Here is a 15,689-nt window from a genome sequence, read left to right as displayed (position 1 = left end):
CCCACCCCATTACATTAAGTCAATTTACTTCCTACTTTTAGTGCCTGTATTTTTTCCCGCCAGTTTTTATACTCACCTGTGTCTCGTCGGCCAATCAGCCCCACTGTCCAGCCCTATCCCTAGTCTCTTCAGTCGCCATATCGTTACGTCTTTGTTGTTTCGGGTGAGTTTTTCCAGGCTTTCCAGCTTATTATTCTCCTCCTGTATGACTTTTGCCAGCTTCCCGATTATTGCTTTATTGCATCAAAGTCGCAGAACTAGTAAAGCTTGCAATTGGCTTCAGCTTCCGCCTCCTGTCTCGTGCGTTTGAGTCCTCTTCCCTGTCAGACAGGAGCACAGGAGGAAGTTGGGTGCTGGTTTGAAAAACATAAATAAAAGAACATACTTTAAAACACTCGACATTGTTTTTAAAACATGACCAAGCTTTACCATGTTTTTTAAAAAATTTTTTTATTGTAACAAAGACAAAGCATCTTATCTTATTTTAACACAAACCATGACTTTTTCAAAAACCTGATGAAGTTGCTTTTGTAATCTAAACACAACCAAATCTGAACTACAGTGTTGTCACTGTTTAATGTTGATCACTGGTTTGTGGCAGATCACAGGCAAGTGATGTGTCCAGGATGTCTAATTTTGCTAGTTTGCTTATTTTTTTATGATCACAATTTTTGTAGGGGGATGCAATGGCAGGCTGTTGGTTGTCAGCTGGTTGTGGTGTTGACCTCAAGTGTCCAAAACCAACCAGACATTTTTGTAGATTTAGTGTGGTCTAAAGGTCTAAAAGTGTTTTTATGAGCATTACACAGCCACTATGGCACTTGTATACGAGATAGGAAACATTGATAGAATTGTTGCCATATACGCCGATCAGCTGTAACATTAAAACAGCCCAACAAAAAATACCAGCTTCATGAGGATTATAATGCTCAATTGTTATTCACTCTGATTGGGAGAGGTGTCAATGGTCATTTTACAGAGTGTAATTGGTGGTGCCCTTGAGCTGAGAGAATTCTCTGACTTTATGTTACCCCAATTGAAATGTATTGGGTCGGCAAAATATTAGCAACACTTCTCAGTGTAACCCAGTGCATTTCAACAGCGCCACAAATTAGTCCCCAAAATGACAATTAAAATAAATACAACACCTCTCAATCTGCCTGAATAACAACTGAACATTATAATACTTATGAAGGGAGATGTGTTGCTGTTATATTAAAGTGCTTCATCTCTCAGTGTTTTTAATGTTGCAGTTGCTCAGTGTATGTTTGAGTTGATGTTAACTGGCGGGATGGTCGATGACGATTTCACCTCAAACAAGATGAAACAACTTTTACATGTGCATTCCATCCTTTGTGATCTTTGTTGAAGACTGAACGTGTGGTACAGTGCATGTACAGTACAATGTTCAACTTTAAAAGGAGGTGCCCATGTAGCCAAGGTCTTAGGCCCATTCAACCCAAAATCCTTGGGTGTTGTCCCGAACAACAATAGGAAAGTGGCATTGCCTGCCCCTTATCACGTAGTCTCGAGACGGGAGGTATTCATTCACAGTGCCCAGAAACTGGGTTTTTAGCAGAGAAAAATTCTCAATTTCCTTCGTGTTTGTATTCACCAGTCAGACTAAACCCTCTTCCAGACTGTGATTTCCTTCTGTCTGTCTCATCCTAATCATACTTTCAAGTAGACCATTTCTAGTTTGATTATATGGTTGGAGTTTTCAAACAATATGATATATGAAGCACACACAGATTCTGTTATACGTGTTTTATCTTGTATGTATCCAGAGCTCCCTTGTATTCACTCCTGGCTGACGAAGAACAACATCTCACTCTGATCAGAGTCAAGGTGTGGTTTGATCCATGAACCAAGCTGCCATGTGTGATTGAGTTTCACAGAGGGTACCATGCAGACTCTTTTCCTTGCGGCTACACAATTTAAACACCCAGCCATTACAGACATCCATCCTTCTCGGAAATGAACTCCTCGCTAACAGACATGGTTTGAGGTTACACCTCAGCTCCAGCAACAATATGACTTTGATCTCTTTAGGCATTTCACAGTGCCATACATTGTATGACTTGGTCAACTGTGCCTCCTCTGAGCTTGTACCTACCGCGGAGCTGTGCAGTGTGAAGGAGTGTGTGAGTGAGAGTGTGTGTTTAGGAGGAGGGATGGTGAATGAAGAACAGGCAGATTGTGTGTCTGACTTTTTAATTTCTGCAGGAAAATCCTTTTAGCATTAGGACCCAGAGGATTTCTGCAGGATGAAAATGGTCCAGCACACCTTTATGTTTTCAGAGGCAGGACAAAGATGTGAAAAAGTTGTTCAATACTGTAACAAAAAAACAAAAAAAAGTTGAGCCATGAGCCCTGTCATTGGCTACGAAGAGTCTGACAGGAAAATGCCACAGAGTCTGCTATAAATGTATTGCAATTGACAACACATTGACTTGAGTCAACAACAGCAGCTCGCATGGTTTAACAACCATCATCTCTACGGGGTCAATATGAGCTCTTCTGTGGCCGTGTACAGGAATATTTACACGGAGGACCGTTTCAAACAGACGTTCGGCTCCGACGATAACACGAGTGAAAGTTTGCGGCTCCGAGAAAAACTCGCCGGGAGGTGCAGATGTTCGCGACGCGCCTGCCTTCACCTGTTGAGGGAGAGAGTCCCCATTTTCAACTGGCTGCCGAGATACAGACTCAAGAAATGGATTTTAGGAGACACGATAGGCGGCCTGACTGTTGGTATTCTTCATATTCCGCAAGGTGAGGAAACATAACATCATGAAAACGTTAGAGTGCAGTTAATAACTCGCAGCTTGTTTTCTCTTGCTGGAGGCACTGTGCTTGCGATTGATTATTATTATCATTTTTAATAATAGTATTATTTTTATTATCATAACAGTAATGCTTTCTAAGTGTTGATTCTGAACATTGATACAGATGCTTTGAATTTGTAGCCTATTGAATTTGAACAGGGATGTTATTGTAAAGTTAAAATAAGTGTTTAAATTTGAAACTTTTCAAATATATATGGTCACAGTGGAGAATAGTCTGTTGAAACAAACAAAAAGAAAACAAACACATTATTAAGTTATTAATAGTGTTATTAACTGTTTAGTTAATTTTGTATATTAACTGTTTTTTTTGTCATGGTCTTTTCTCCAAACAGGCATGGCCTTTGCTTTACTGACATCTGTGGCCCCAATATTTGGCCTTTACACATCCTTCTTCCCTGTTGTCCTGTATATGTTTTTTGGCACAGGTCGCCATGTGTCCACAGGTAAGATGATGGTCTACTTTGCATCTGTTACATAGGCTACATTTTTGAGAAGAGGAGCCAACATTGTTTAAATATCAGGGAAAACAAGAAATGGCATCTTTGCCATGAAAACAATATTATACAGTTATATGATCTCATACATCCATCTTGAAATTGAAGTCGCGTCAGTTGTGTTTTCCAGTGTTAGTGAGATGTCTGGCCTGTTCTCAGGTACCTTTGCTGTAGTGAGTCTGATGACAGGCTCTGTGGTGGAGCAGCTGGTTCCCACTCCTCTGGAGATTAACTCAAGTTCGACTGAAGTGGCTGACTTCGAGGCCCAGAGAATTGCAGTGGCCTCAGCTGTAGCACTTCTCTCAGGAATTATTATGGTAAGAGATGCTCAAAGTATAAATCACAATGTTGAAAAGTCACAAAACAAAATATTGAATGCACCTGAGATGGCTGGTATCAGACTGGATTCTCTGACACTCACCTCGTTATGTTAATCTCTTGTGTCCCAGCTCTGTATGTTTGGTCTTCAGCTTGGCTTCCTCTCCACCTATCTGTCAGAGCCAATTGTTAAGGCTTTCACCAGTGCTGCTGCCTTCCATGTCACCATCTCACAGCTGCAAAGCATGCTGGGCCTGCGGCTCCCTCGCCACACGGGGACCTTCTCCCTCTTCAAGGTAAGCAGTGCTTCATGATGATGCTGTCTCCCAAAATGTTGTTCTTTAAGCACAGAGCCTTTCATCTACTCACTGAATTGTGTGCTCAGACTTTAGCATCAGTGATGGAGAACCTGCCTCACACCAACATGGCGGAGCTGCTGATCTCTCTGTTGTGTCTTGCTGTCCTCGTCCCAGTGAAGGAGATCAACATGCGTTACCGGCACCGCCTGCGCACACCTATACCCGTGGAGATTCTCACGGTTAGTCAGCTGGGTTTATGAATTCTGAAGGTATATTAAATATTTACAATGTTTTAACGGGTTACGAATTAGGATTTTATGCTCTTTTCAGGTGATTATTGCTACAGGCGTGGCCTATGCCTCCTCGCTCGACTCTACTTACAACATTGAGATAGTTGGCCATATTCCTGCAGGGTAATCTTTTAGATTTGGATAAAAAAAAAAAAAAAACTAAAAAAAAAAAACTGAGCTCAGTAGCTAATTTGAGTAATTTTTCAAATTTTTCTATCCTCAGATTCCCGAGGCCACAAATGCCTGCTTTCCACACTTTTCCTGCCATCGCTGGAGACACAATAGCCATAACATTTGTTGGTTATGCTGTGTCTGTGTCACTGGCAATGATTTATGCTGATAAACATGGATACTCTATTCACCCCAACCAGGTAAAATCCAGGAATGTCACAACTGCTTGCTGAAATGTCAGTTCAGATTCTTGACACTCTGCTAACTATTTTTAACCTGTTTGATTTCAGGAGCTTCTGGCTCATGGTATCTCCAACACAGTGTCCTCCTTCTTTACCTGCTTCCCCAGCTCTGCCACTCTAGCCACCACTAATATACTCGAGAGTGCTGGAGGATACACACAGGTAGTGTATATGATATACAGTAGTTCATGTGCATCTTCATTTATGTGCTACTGGTACCATCTTTGTATTAAAGACACAATCCACAATTCAAATGTAAACAGAAGAGTCACACCAAGAGAAAATAAAATACTCTTTATATTTATGCCAAATGCACATGCAATGCAAACTGGTTGAAATGTTCTTCAGGAAAAACACAATGACATTAATGTTATTTTTACTGGTACTTTAAACACATAGCAACAAAACAAGTTGCTGTGAGATAGTGTGTGTGTGTGTGTGAGATATATACATGAAATATATATGAAAAATATATATGAAATATATATGAAAAATATATGAAAATGATGAACAGAGAAATATAAAAAAGCTTATTTTACCTCTAACATACACATAACTTATGTTTTTGTGTGTCTATTCCTGCAGCTCTCTGGCTTGTTCACTAGTCTGGTTGTCCTGATTGTCTTGCTGCTGATTGGACCACTGTTCTACTTCCTGCCTAAGGTGTGATCATGTGTGTATCTGTACAAGCCTAAGACAAAGAGAGGGGGGCAATGTTCACTCATCTCATCCTTTGTCTTGTCTCTCTCCTCAGGCAGTTCTGGCATGCATCAATGTGACCAGCCTAAGGCAGATGTTCCTGCAGTTCCAAGACTTACCTGAGCTGTGGAGAATCAGCAAGATTGACTTTGTAAGGCCAGTTTAATAACAATAGACATAAGACTTGTGGTCCCTGTGCAACAGTAAATGCAAAACATTGGCAAGGAGATTGTTTAATTATCTCCCCAGTATAGCTGAAATTTTGTGAGCAACAACTTAGTTGCCTCCTGAAAAATATAAGATGCATATAACTTTAAACAATAACTATAGCTTCACAGTTGCAAAATTATTTAAATATAAACATTATTTCAGCCAAAAAGTATAGTAATCAAGTCATGAAATCTTGGGCTACTACAATGGAACGATGGATACTTTTCACACTAGTCGCATGGCTACAAATTGACCATACTTTACAGTAAAATGCTTCTGTTGTTGTTTGATATATCCTGACGTAACTGTATGTTTTGGGTCTGTGTCTTTGTGTAGATGGTTTGGCTTGTAACCTGGCTCTCTGTGGTAGTACTCAATGTGGACCTTGGCCTGGCTATCGGGGTGGTTTTTTCTATGATGACCGTCATTTGCCGCACACAAAGGTACATCTATGTTCCCTCTGTGCGAATAATGTGGTTCAGTTTCAACCGTAAGAAATACCATGCACATCATGGAGGTTAAACCCTAACCCAAATTAAGATAAATGTCATACTCAAAAGCAGGAAAATATTTTCCATAAAACACCAGAAAGGCATCTTCTAGGCAGGAAATATATATATATATTTTTAGACACAACAATGAATATTTGTCTGACCAAGAAATAATATACCATAACTTGTTACGTTAATTCAAAATTGATGACCAATAATTCCACAGGGCTGGTTGTTCAGTTCTTGGCCGAGCCAGCAACACAGAAATTTACAGACCTCTGGAGAACCACGGCAAGGTGAGCAACGTTTCTGGTTATTGTTTCTTTCAATATGTGCAAAAAAAACAATCCACCTCAGGCTCTTTTACCCAAACTTTGAGGCACGTATGATATTATTTTTGTATCCAGCAACTAATAATTTTAATCTCAGAGAGGATGCAGTGGGAATGTCCTAGAATATAGATGAGACTACCCTGTTTTCCTTTCAGTGCTATGAAGTGCCCGGAGTGAAGATTCTGACATACAACGGGCCTATTTACTACGGCAACCGCAGCTTCTTCAGGGATGAAATGAGCAGGCTGTTGGGCCTGACGCCAGAGAAGATCCGCAGCCGTGAGAAGGCCAGGAAAGCCCTGGAGAAACGGGAGAGAGAGTCCACCGTCAACACTGTGGTATGACGACAGCAATCTCTGAATGAGCTTCGACAAAAAAAATATACAGATTACGCCATACACACACTGTAAAATCCAATTTAATTTCAGAGTCTTCTTGTCCGCCCCTACATTGTTCTTTAGGAAAGAGGCATTGCAAACACATCGTTTTCCTCAGAAAATGAGTTCTTTAAATCTGGTAAGAAATGCATTTTATAGTGGCTTGTGTGAACCTTGCTAAATATGCAGACTGTACAAAGCATTTATATTTTATAGATATTTTTTGGTTAAAATATTGCAAGTAAAATGACAATCCTTTTTTTTTTTCTGCAGAAACATCTGCGAGTGATGTCCAGGCAGTGTTAATCGATTGCAGCAGTGTGATATTTATTGATGTTGCTGGAGCAAGACTCTTCACACAGGTTAGTCAGTAAAAGTAAGACACAATGTACACTTGCCTTTGGTGGCATCTCTCCCTCTTGTCTGATTATTATGTCAAAGTCATTGATTGATTTTGGCTTTTTTGCAGATGTGCACTGAGTGCCAGAAAGTCGGAGTTCATATATATTTGTCAAACTGCAATGGTAAGGCCTATGTATCCAAAATATTTCAATGAATTGATCTCGTATATTCTGTGTATATTATGTTATCAAAAAGATGTTCTTAATTTTTAGAAGGATGACAAATACTGACTGCAACTACTGATTTATGTCCCTTTTAGAGAGTGTCTTAAAAATTCTCACATCAAGTGGCCTAATGAACTACATGAACCCCCAACATATTTTCGTCACTGTTCATGATGCTGTGATGTACATTCAGCAGCAGAAGGTAGAGATCGGAATCTTTCCACAAATATAGAGGAGACTTAGATTTTTTTTTTTATGACTTGGATTTCTGTGAAAAACATTATGATACAGTTGTCATCTGTTGTAGGAAAAGCCTCCAGAGAACACCTCGACAGTTTGGGTCTGAGACAGGAGGACAGTGATGAGTCATGCTCCCCTCAACCAAGTGTCTGGGACTGAAATGGCAGAGAGCACCAGGACTTCTGTTTTATTAACTGAGACAACGTCTCTCAGCTGTATGGGAGCGCTCCAGCGTTTGGTCTGGATTATACCTTATACCAGTGTTTCAAAGAAGCAGCAGCCTGCTGTAGCGCTTTACCATGATTTACAATAACTTTTACAGTACAGTGTTACCGGTTTTTTGCAGATACTCCAGGCACACATTAACAAAAATCAGATGGGTTCAAATCCGGCAAAAGGGATTACAACACAAAGTTTAGTGTAAAGAAGCCTGAAAAACAATTAGCCATGTCCATAATACTGTTCTTGACAGAAGACATTTTTTTTTAACTGTTTTTATTGTCATATATGCTGTATTTTGGCATTGTAATATTTATTTAGTTTCTGTTTTTTTGCAATACAAATAAATATGAAGTGCACTGCATAGTTTGTTCAAATACTTTATTACTATGTATATTTATATTTTAAGTCCAGTGCTTGAATATTCAACTGTGTGCAGTAAATTCCATACTGATGAAAGATTATAAGAGAGACCTTTTGTACAGCAGCTTTGCCATCCAGTGGCTGATTTGACAATAAATAGATCCTCCAAAAAGTAGAGCTTTTACTGTGCTTTTTTCCCCCTCAGTGAATCAAAGCTAAAGTTAATAAATATTGGAGAAACTTGGGTTGTAGGCCTCTATATCTGTGTTTGGGTCATGGTAGTTATTAAACACTTTGAAGGGAATCACGGTGTGGAATGTGAAGCATGCCACTGTCAGATTGTGAGGAGGGAAGAAGAGCAGTCTTTGTATTTGTTGAGGAATTGTACATCTGTGTGTGTGTGCACTGAGATGCAATGAAAAAATATTCTCTAATTGAAATGAAAACAAAGAAAGCAGATGTTGCCCATGCAAAGAGTAAAACTGGAGGTCATCAGTCCTACAGATTACTGGTTTATGCAACAATCAATCTACAAGGAAATACACCTTAACTCCTACTTTCTAAGAAAAATGTTGCATAGTATAAAGCAAGGCTGACAGATGCTTATATTTGCCCTTATAATAATTACAAGTGACAGCTATCTTACTTCCATGCTGCCCTCTGCTGTCCAACAGTTGAGCTTTCCTCCCTTTGCTCCTTATCACAATTCTGTTACCTTGACCTGCTCAAACTATACGAGTTCAAAAATGGGACAAAAAAGAAAAAAAGCTAATTATTTTCCTTGCTTGATGTTGGATAGCCAAGTTATTAATTTTTTCCTGTGCATATTTCAAAGAGGCCTCCAGATACTATACCCTTTGGGTTTTCCCTTTAAAGCTCAAGGAGTGTTTCGCTAATTGGCAGGAAGTAGTCCACTTCAATTAGAACACGGTACACAAGGCTGTGGCCAAATGTTTACGAAGCCAAATTCTACAGTTAGGCCCACAAACATGCACAAACATTACCAAAAGGTACATATTCAATAAGTAACCCTGCAAAACTGACAGCAAGGTCAGCTGTATAAGGCTTAGCTTTACCTGTGAGATGGTGCTTGCAGGCAATTCTGAAAAAATGGGAAAAATGAGCATGTGTACAGGATATATTTATGTTGTCGACCTCCATAGTAAAAAAAAATAAAAATCTAATATTTCCTTTCAGTACCGATCGCTTATTTCTACAGCAAAGAAAAAGAACCAAGAAGGAAAAACAAACAGAAACACAGAACAACAATTCCAATTACAGTGGAATAAAACATTAAAACCCAAAGTGATCCCTAATATTACCAATGAATGCAATTTGGACGCGTACAAAAGGAACAATAGTTGAAATACAGCAAAATATTCTCTAATTCTCAAAGTAGATGAACCACTCAACTTGAGGCATTTTTGCATGATCTTATGTTTCCACCTTGTGGTGAAACGTTGGAATTACAGTCTGTAGGTTCCTGATCCTTAATGATCACATGGCCTTCCTGTGCGGATCAGGTGTCCCCATAACAACAACAACCTAACCAGATCACACCATCAGACAGATATTTTCATATCCGCAACTCTTTGGTGAAAGGTGTTCTCAGATTTATTAAAAATATTATTTTTCAATATTATAAAAATACTTGATTACAAGTAAAACTCCTGATTCAAACTCCTCTTTAAGTAGGCTAAATGTAGCCTACCTACAGCAAAAAGTTCTCAAAGTACCATTTGTGCTCATGATTGACTGAATAGACTGTTAATGCAACAGCATGCAAGATGCATTTTATTGTTGTAGTTTGAGGAGGAGCTAGATGTATACTCTATAGCAGGGGTCTCAAACTCGCGGCCCGCGGGCCAATTGCGGCCCGCGAGACGATATTTTGTGGCCCCCACCTTAATATGAAAGTTTAATGTTAGTGCGGCCCGCGAGTTTTATATGAATGGCACTTTACAGTGTTGTGTGCGGAGCTGAACGAACCGACCAATCACGGTGGGTATATGGCTCTCGGGGGCGGGACATCGACCGGGCTTGATGCAAGCAGAGAAACATTTCTCAATGAGTGAAAGTGACAGCAGCGTCGCCATGGAGAGTTTTCTTCCGTGCCTGGCTGGCTGCCTCGTTTCTATTAGGCAAACGCGGACATCCGTCCCAGCGCGCTGCGTTCACAACACTTCCAAAAGAAAGTTTTTTAAGTTGCTGCCCAGCGGGACATTATACGTATATATGTCTCTCTCTGACAAAATAAATCAAAGTGATGCGTACGCGGCGAGATAAAAGAAAGGAAACAATGTAGCCTAATGTGGTCTGCAGTCACATACCGACACCTGTCCGTCGGCAATAACAGTCCCCGATAACCCGGACCAATTATAGGGTCGCACCGTTATTTGGGGGGGGGGGGGGGGGGGGGGGGGGGGTCATTATTTTTTTTAATTTGCATTGCCTCACACGATGGACACTACATATATTTCTAGATGATGTCATAAACACGGCTAAACACGACAGTGACACCAAGTGGAATTAAAATATATTCCACAGCCCCAAACATGTCTTTTTCAAAGCCTGCAGTGAAGAGAAAGGTTGGTGATGAGCACAGACAATCCCAGGAAAAGTGGGAGATGCAATATTTCTTTGTTGAGCACAGGGGCACCCCGACGTGTCTTATTTGCACAGAGAAAGTTGCGGTGCACAAGGAATACAATTTGAAACGTCATTACACAACTAGACATGCTGAGGAGTATGCAAAATACCAGGGATGCTATGCGAGAGGAAGCGCTGCCAGGTCTCTAGCAGCAAGGAGTAGGCAACAGAAGCCATGTTCAGAAGAACAGTTCATGTTCTTCAATGTTCCATTCATGTTCAGGACAATTCATGTTCAGAAGAACCCATTGAGGTTAAAGAACTGTTAATAAAGACGTGTAAATCTAAATACAGCAGATATAGAAGACTGAAGAAACCACACATAGTTGCTGACTAGAGAAATCTAATTATTATTATTTTATTTATTACTGATTTATTTACTTATTAATTCTTAATTTGTTTATTTATTTTTTCATCTTATTTTGTGTTAAAAAAATAAAAATAAAGACATTTGAGAAGATTGGAATTTTTTTTAACAAAGCTTTTCTTGTGGAATACCTGATGCGGCCCAGCCTCACCCAGACTCTGCCTCCAGCGGCCCCCAAGTAAATTAAGTTTGAGACCCCTGGCCTAGAAGCTTGTCTCACTAGATCCACAAATTGACCTAAAGGAGTCATTCACACTCAATCTCCACGTGTGTGTTGAATTATCACTGTGTGGTAGTGTTGAATAAACAATAAAAAAAACAAATTAAAAAAAAAAGGAGCTGGAAGGTGAATTTGATCGAGAGTGTTTGGAGTATGGGGGCTGTGGCCCAGAAGTGAATGTAGGAGAACAGTGGGTTCTCATTAGGATACAGTTGAGTGGTGGATGTGACAAGGGAGTCAGAAAAAGAGAGATGAGAGAATATGATAAGTTATGGGACGAACTGAAGGATTCCCCTCAGACCAGGACATGATGGTGGTGTGGCCATGGCTGAGTAGAGCAGAAAATAAGACCAGAAAAGACATAAAGAAATGTGAAGAAGGTGGTCCTAAGAGGTGGGAAAAAAAAAAAAAGGAAGTGGAAAAAGGAAAAGGAAGAGATGCAGGATAGGAGAAGAAGTTTGCATAATATGGCATTAGTAGGCAGAGCCACACAGCAAGTGTGGGAGAGTAAACGGAAAGAGCAGGTGAAGAAAAGACCAGATGAACAAAATTACTGAGAGAGAAGGATAACATAAACAGAGGCAGAATCTCAGTCAGAAATAAAAACAAAATTGAAGTAAGCGAAAAATAAAATCAGAACAGAGTAAAACGAACGCTGAAAGATCGCGCTAAAACAAACAAAAACTTAGAACAACGGAGACAGACAAATGACTAGAATAATCCAGAATGTAATAATATATATAAATAAAAGAATGGGAACAATTAATAAAAGTGATAGTTAAAAAATGAAATAATAAAAAAGATAGAGAGAAGCCAATGGTTAAGGAAGCCAATTAAAAAAAAAAGAGAGAAACAAACAAATATGGGTTAAAGATTGAAGAAAATACATGAATAAACAAGAATAACCTAAGATAAGTGATAGCATAGAGATAACAGAGGAAAAAGGAACAGGAGGAGGAGCTGAGACAGGCACAGGCTCAGCTTTTGAAACTCCAATTAGATGACGCCAGACGCAAAAGCTACTGATAAGTAAAAAGGACACAAAACAATGGGGAGAGTAAGGGAGAAAATTAGGTTAGAGACAGCAAAATCTGCATCGCAGCCCCGTGAGAGCCCTAAGGTGGGAAAATCAAACAAACCCACAGTAAAAAAACGAGAGATATTATAAGATGCAAAGATCACGGACAGATTGAGAGGGTTTGGGTGTGGTAGCCAGAGAGGGAAGCAGGAGGACTCTACCAGTGCAGAGGAAGATGAAACTCTGTGACAACACAGTCAAGACACCCTGAGAGCAAAGGAGGCAATACAGCAGACCAGCACCATGCCAGCACCGCAAGAAGTGGACAGAGAGAGTGAGGACAGAGACAAACACTCCTCCTCGGAGCAACCACCAGCAACAGGCATCAAAATAAAAACAGAAAAAAGAAAAGACACTGAAATCATGACAAGAGGCAATAAAACACCGAGATGGATCCGGTGGCACAAGTACGGGAGGCACGGACAATCTGGGTGTCAGAAACAGTTGGCTGACCTCGACAGACTCCACCAACTCCAACTCCTTTCATACCTGTCACGTGATCACTGATAGGAGACGCTAACAACAGAATGCTACAGGGGATCAAAGGGGGTGGTGATGTAGAAAAATGCGTTAAACAATCAAATAGGAAGTCTGATGAACAAGCAATTCAACTTCTGAAACAGTACCTGTCTCAGAAGAATAGTTGATTGATTGGATAAGATAAAGTAAAATAAATCAACTTAAAATAATGAGATTAATTAGAGATGAGTTAATAGAAAAGATAGACCGAAGTTAATAGATCAAAGTTAAGGATAAGATAAATCAAAGAAAATAAGAGAATACTGAGATTTAAGACATAAAAGTTAAAGTTTAAAGAGGCCCAAAGACAGTGTAGTATAGGAGAGCGGTAGTCACACCAGAAGTAGAAGGGCGGATTAGAATAAGTAGATAAATAATAATAGAACATTAGGACCACAACATAAAATAAATAAAAGAAAAGGTAATGAGCAAAAGCCTGGGAGGAACCTTACTGCCGCCTTAATCTGGACCGCGCAGGCGGAAATGGCGTTTATATCACTCAAAAACGCTCTTAGCACTGCTTCTGATCTGGCTGTCTCTGACTACAAAGTTCCGTTCTATCTGGATGTTTCTGAAACAGCCCAGACAGTAAATGGTGTGCTGTTTCAGAAAAAGGGGGGTGAGCGGAAAGTGCTGATGTATGTAAGTGTGACACTAGATGCTACAGAGAACAGACACCCACCATGCACAAGACATGCAGCAGGTGTGGCAAAGATTTTGCAGAAAACGGCACACATAGTCATGCAACATCAACTAATAGTACTCACCACACACACAGTAGTGGCATATGTGACTTCTACAGCGTTCACCATGTCATCACTAAGACAGACCAGGCTGGACAAAACGCTGACATCACCACACATCACATACACACATGAAGGCATTAACATGGCAGACAACATGGGAGAAGGGGAGCCGCATGTGTGTGAGGAAAGAGTGCAGAAAGATGTCAGGGTGAGAGAGAACTTGCAGAACACTCCTTTCCCTGATGTTGATGAAACCCTGTTCACAGATGGGTGTTGTTAGACACCCAACGGAAGGACTGAAAGCAGCCCTAGCGGTGGTCAGGAGAACACAGGAAGGATTTGAGGAAGTGGTAGCAGAGCCACTAGTTGGGAAAGAGTCAGCTCAGACAGCAGAACTACAGGCCATGATTAAAGCATTAGAATGGGCAGAAGGGAAAGTTGTAAACATCTACACAGACTCAGCATATGAGGTGGGTGCTATTCATATAGAGCTGAGACAATGGATCAGAGCAGGATTCCTGACTGCAGACAAGACACCCATCAGACATGAAACAGACATGAAAAGACTGGTGGAGGCACTAATGAAGCCAAAAGCTGTGGCTATCATGAAGTGTAAAGGACATGACAAAACAGACACGTGGATTGCAATGGGCAATGATCAAGCAGACCAGGCTGCCAAGAGAACGGCAGGATATGGAGCTGCATATGTTATGTTGCAAACCGACAGGACAATACAGGACATGCTGCCCCAGTGTGATGTAGACATGATAAGAAAGGAGCAGACAAAGGCCTCTCCATGGGACACCAGTGTATGGCAGGACAGAGGAGCCACAGAACAGGATGGATTGTGGAGAGCCCCGGATGGTAGACTAGTTCTGCCACCAGGCCTGGTACAGAGTACATTACAGGAAGCACATGGTCTCACTCACTGTGGACAGAAACAAATGCAGCGACATCTGACCCATTGGTGGCATCCATTTCTACCAGCTATGATAGAAAACCACGTGAGAGAATGTAGTGTGTGTATGGTATACAATGCAAAGGCAACCATTAAGCCTCACCAAGGACAGTTTCCCCTGCCACAGCTCCCGGGGCAGGAAATTATCATTGATTACACCGACATGATTGACAGAGTGGGAGGACACAGGTACCTCCTGGTAGCCGTGGATGCATACACTGGCTGGCCAGAGGCAATACCTGCTAAAAAAGAGGATGCAAAAACAGTGATAAAATTCTTGATAAATCACTACATACCCGTGCATGGGTTTCCTCGTCGCATCCGTTCAGATAACGGCTCCCATTTCAAAAATAAAGATCTACAAGAAGTAGAAAAACATTTGGGCCTAAAACACGCATTTGGCACGGTCTACCACCCTCAGTCACAGGGGAGGGTAGAAAGAATGAATCAGACACTGAAAAGTAAAATCAGTAAAGTATGTGCGCAAACCAAGCTGTCCTGGGTGGAGGCTCTGCCAGTAGCATTGATGGCAGTGCGCAGCTCTGTGAATTCTACCACAGGGTTCACCCCTTTTGAACTGTGTACTGGACAGCAGTTTCCAGGTCCTGGTGCAGGAAACCCGGTGACGATCGAAACCAGTTCTTGGATGAAATATAAGCCATACTATGATCATACTCTGTTGCGGTCAGGGAAACATAGTCTGGACCCAGAGCTCTGTAAAATGGTTATTCTGCTGCTGTTAAATAAATATCTTGGAGCCTGACATATTCTCCTATTGCCTCATTAAAGAACACGCAGGACTGGGGGCTGACACATTTTGGTTACTTTAGCAGGAGCCCAAGTCCAACACTATTTATGTTCCCATTTGTCAATACCCAAATTACAATCTTTCAAATGTCACATTTTACCTAATTTTTGGTACGCACTCCCAAGCTGCCTCCCTCATACAATTTTGAAAATCCCACAAAGAGCCTTTATAACACTGTTTAGAC

The 15,689-nt window shown here is 40.8% G+C and overlaps 1 protein-coding gene across 1 annotated transcript; it reads left to right on the top strand.

The window, feature by feature from the left end:
• Positions 1-2,470: 2,470 nt before the first annotated feature.
• slc26a10 (solute carrier family 26 member 10) lies at positions 2,471-8,332 on the top strand. Its single transcript, XM_069141172.1, has 18 exons — positions 2,471-2,775; positions 3,182-3,292; positions 3,503-3,660; positions 3,793-3,957; positions 4,047-4,199; positions 4,291-4,373; positions 4,474-4,621; positions 4,712-4,825; positions 5,249-5,326; positions 5,418-5,513; positions 5,909-6,015; positions 6,290-6,359; positions 6,551-6,733; positions 6,857-6,911; positions 7,046-7,134; positions 7,242-7,296; positions 7,434-7,540; positions 7,646-8,332. The coding sequence occupies exons 1-18, from the start codon at positions 2,511-2,513 to the stop codon at positions 7,682-7,684; spliced, it is 2,076 nt and encodes a 691-aa protein (XP_068997273.1). The 5' UTR covers positions 2,471-2,510; the 3' UTR covers positions 7,685-8,332.
• Positions 8,333-15,689: the final 7,357 nt, after the last annotated feature.

Source organism: Embiotoca jacksoni, unplaced genomic scaffold, assembly GCF_022577435.1.
Source record: "Embiotoca jacksoni isolate LCO1_2020_lvr unplaced genomic scaffold, fEmbJac1.0.p SCAF_9, whole genome shotgun sequence".
NCBI classification, from domain to species: Eukaryota; Metazoa; Chordata; class Actinopteri; family Embiotocidae; genus Embiotoca; species Embiotoca jacksoni.
This window is presented reverse-complemented; position numbering and strand designations above follow the sequence as displayed.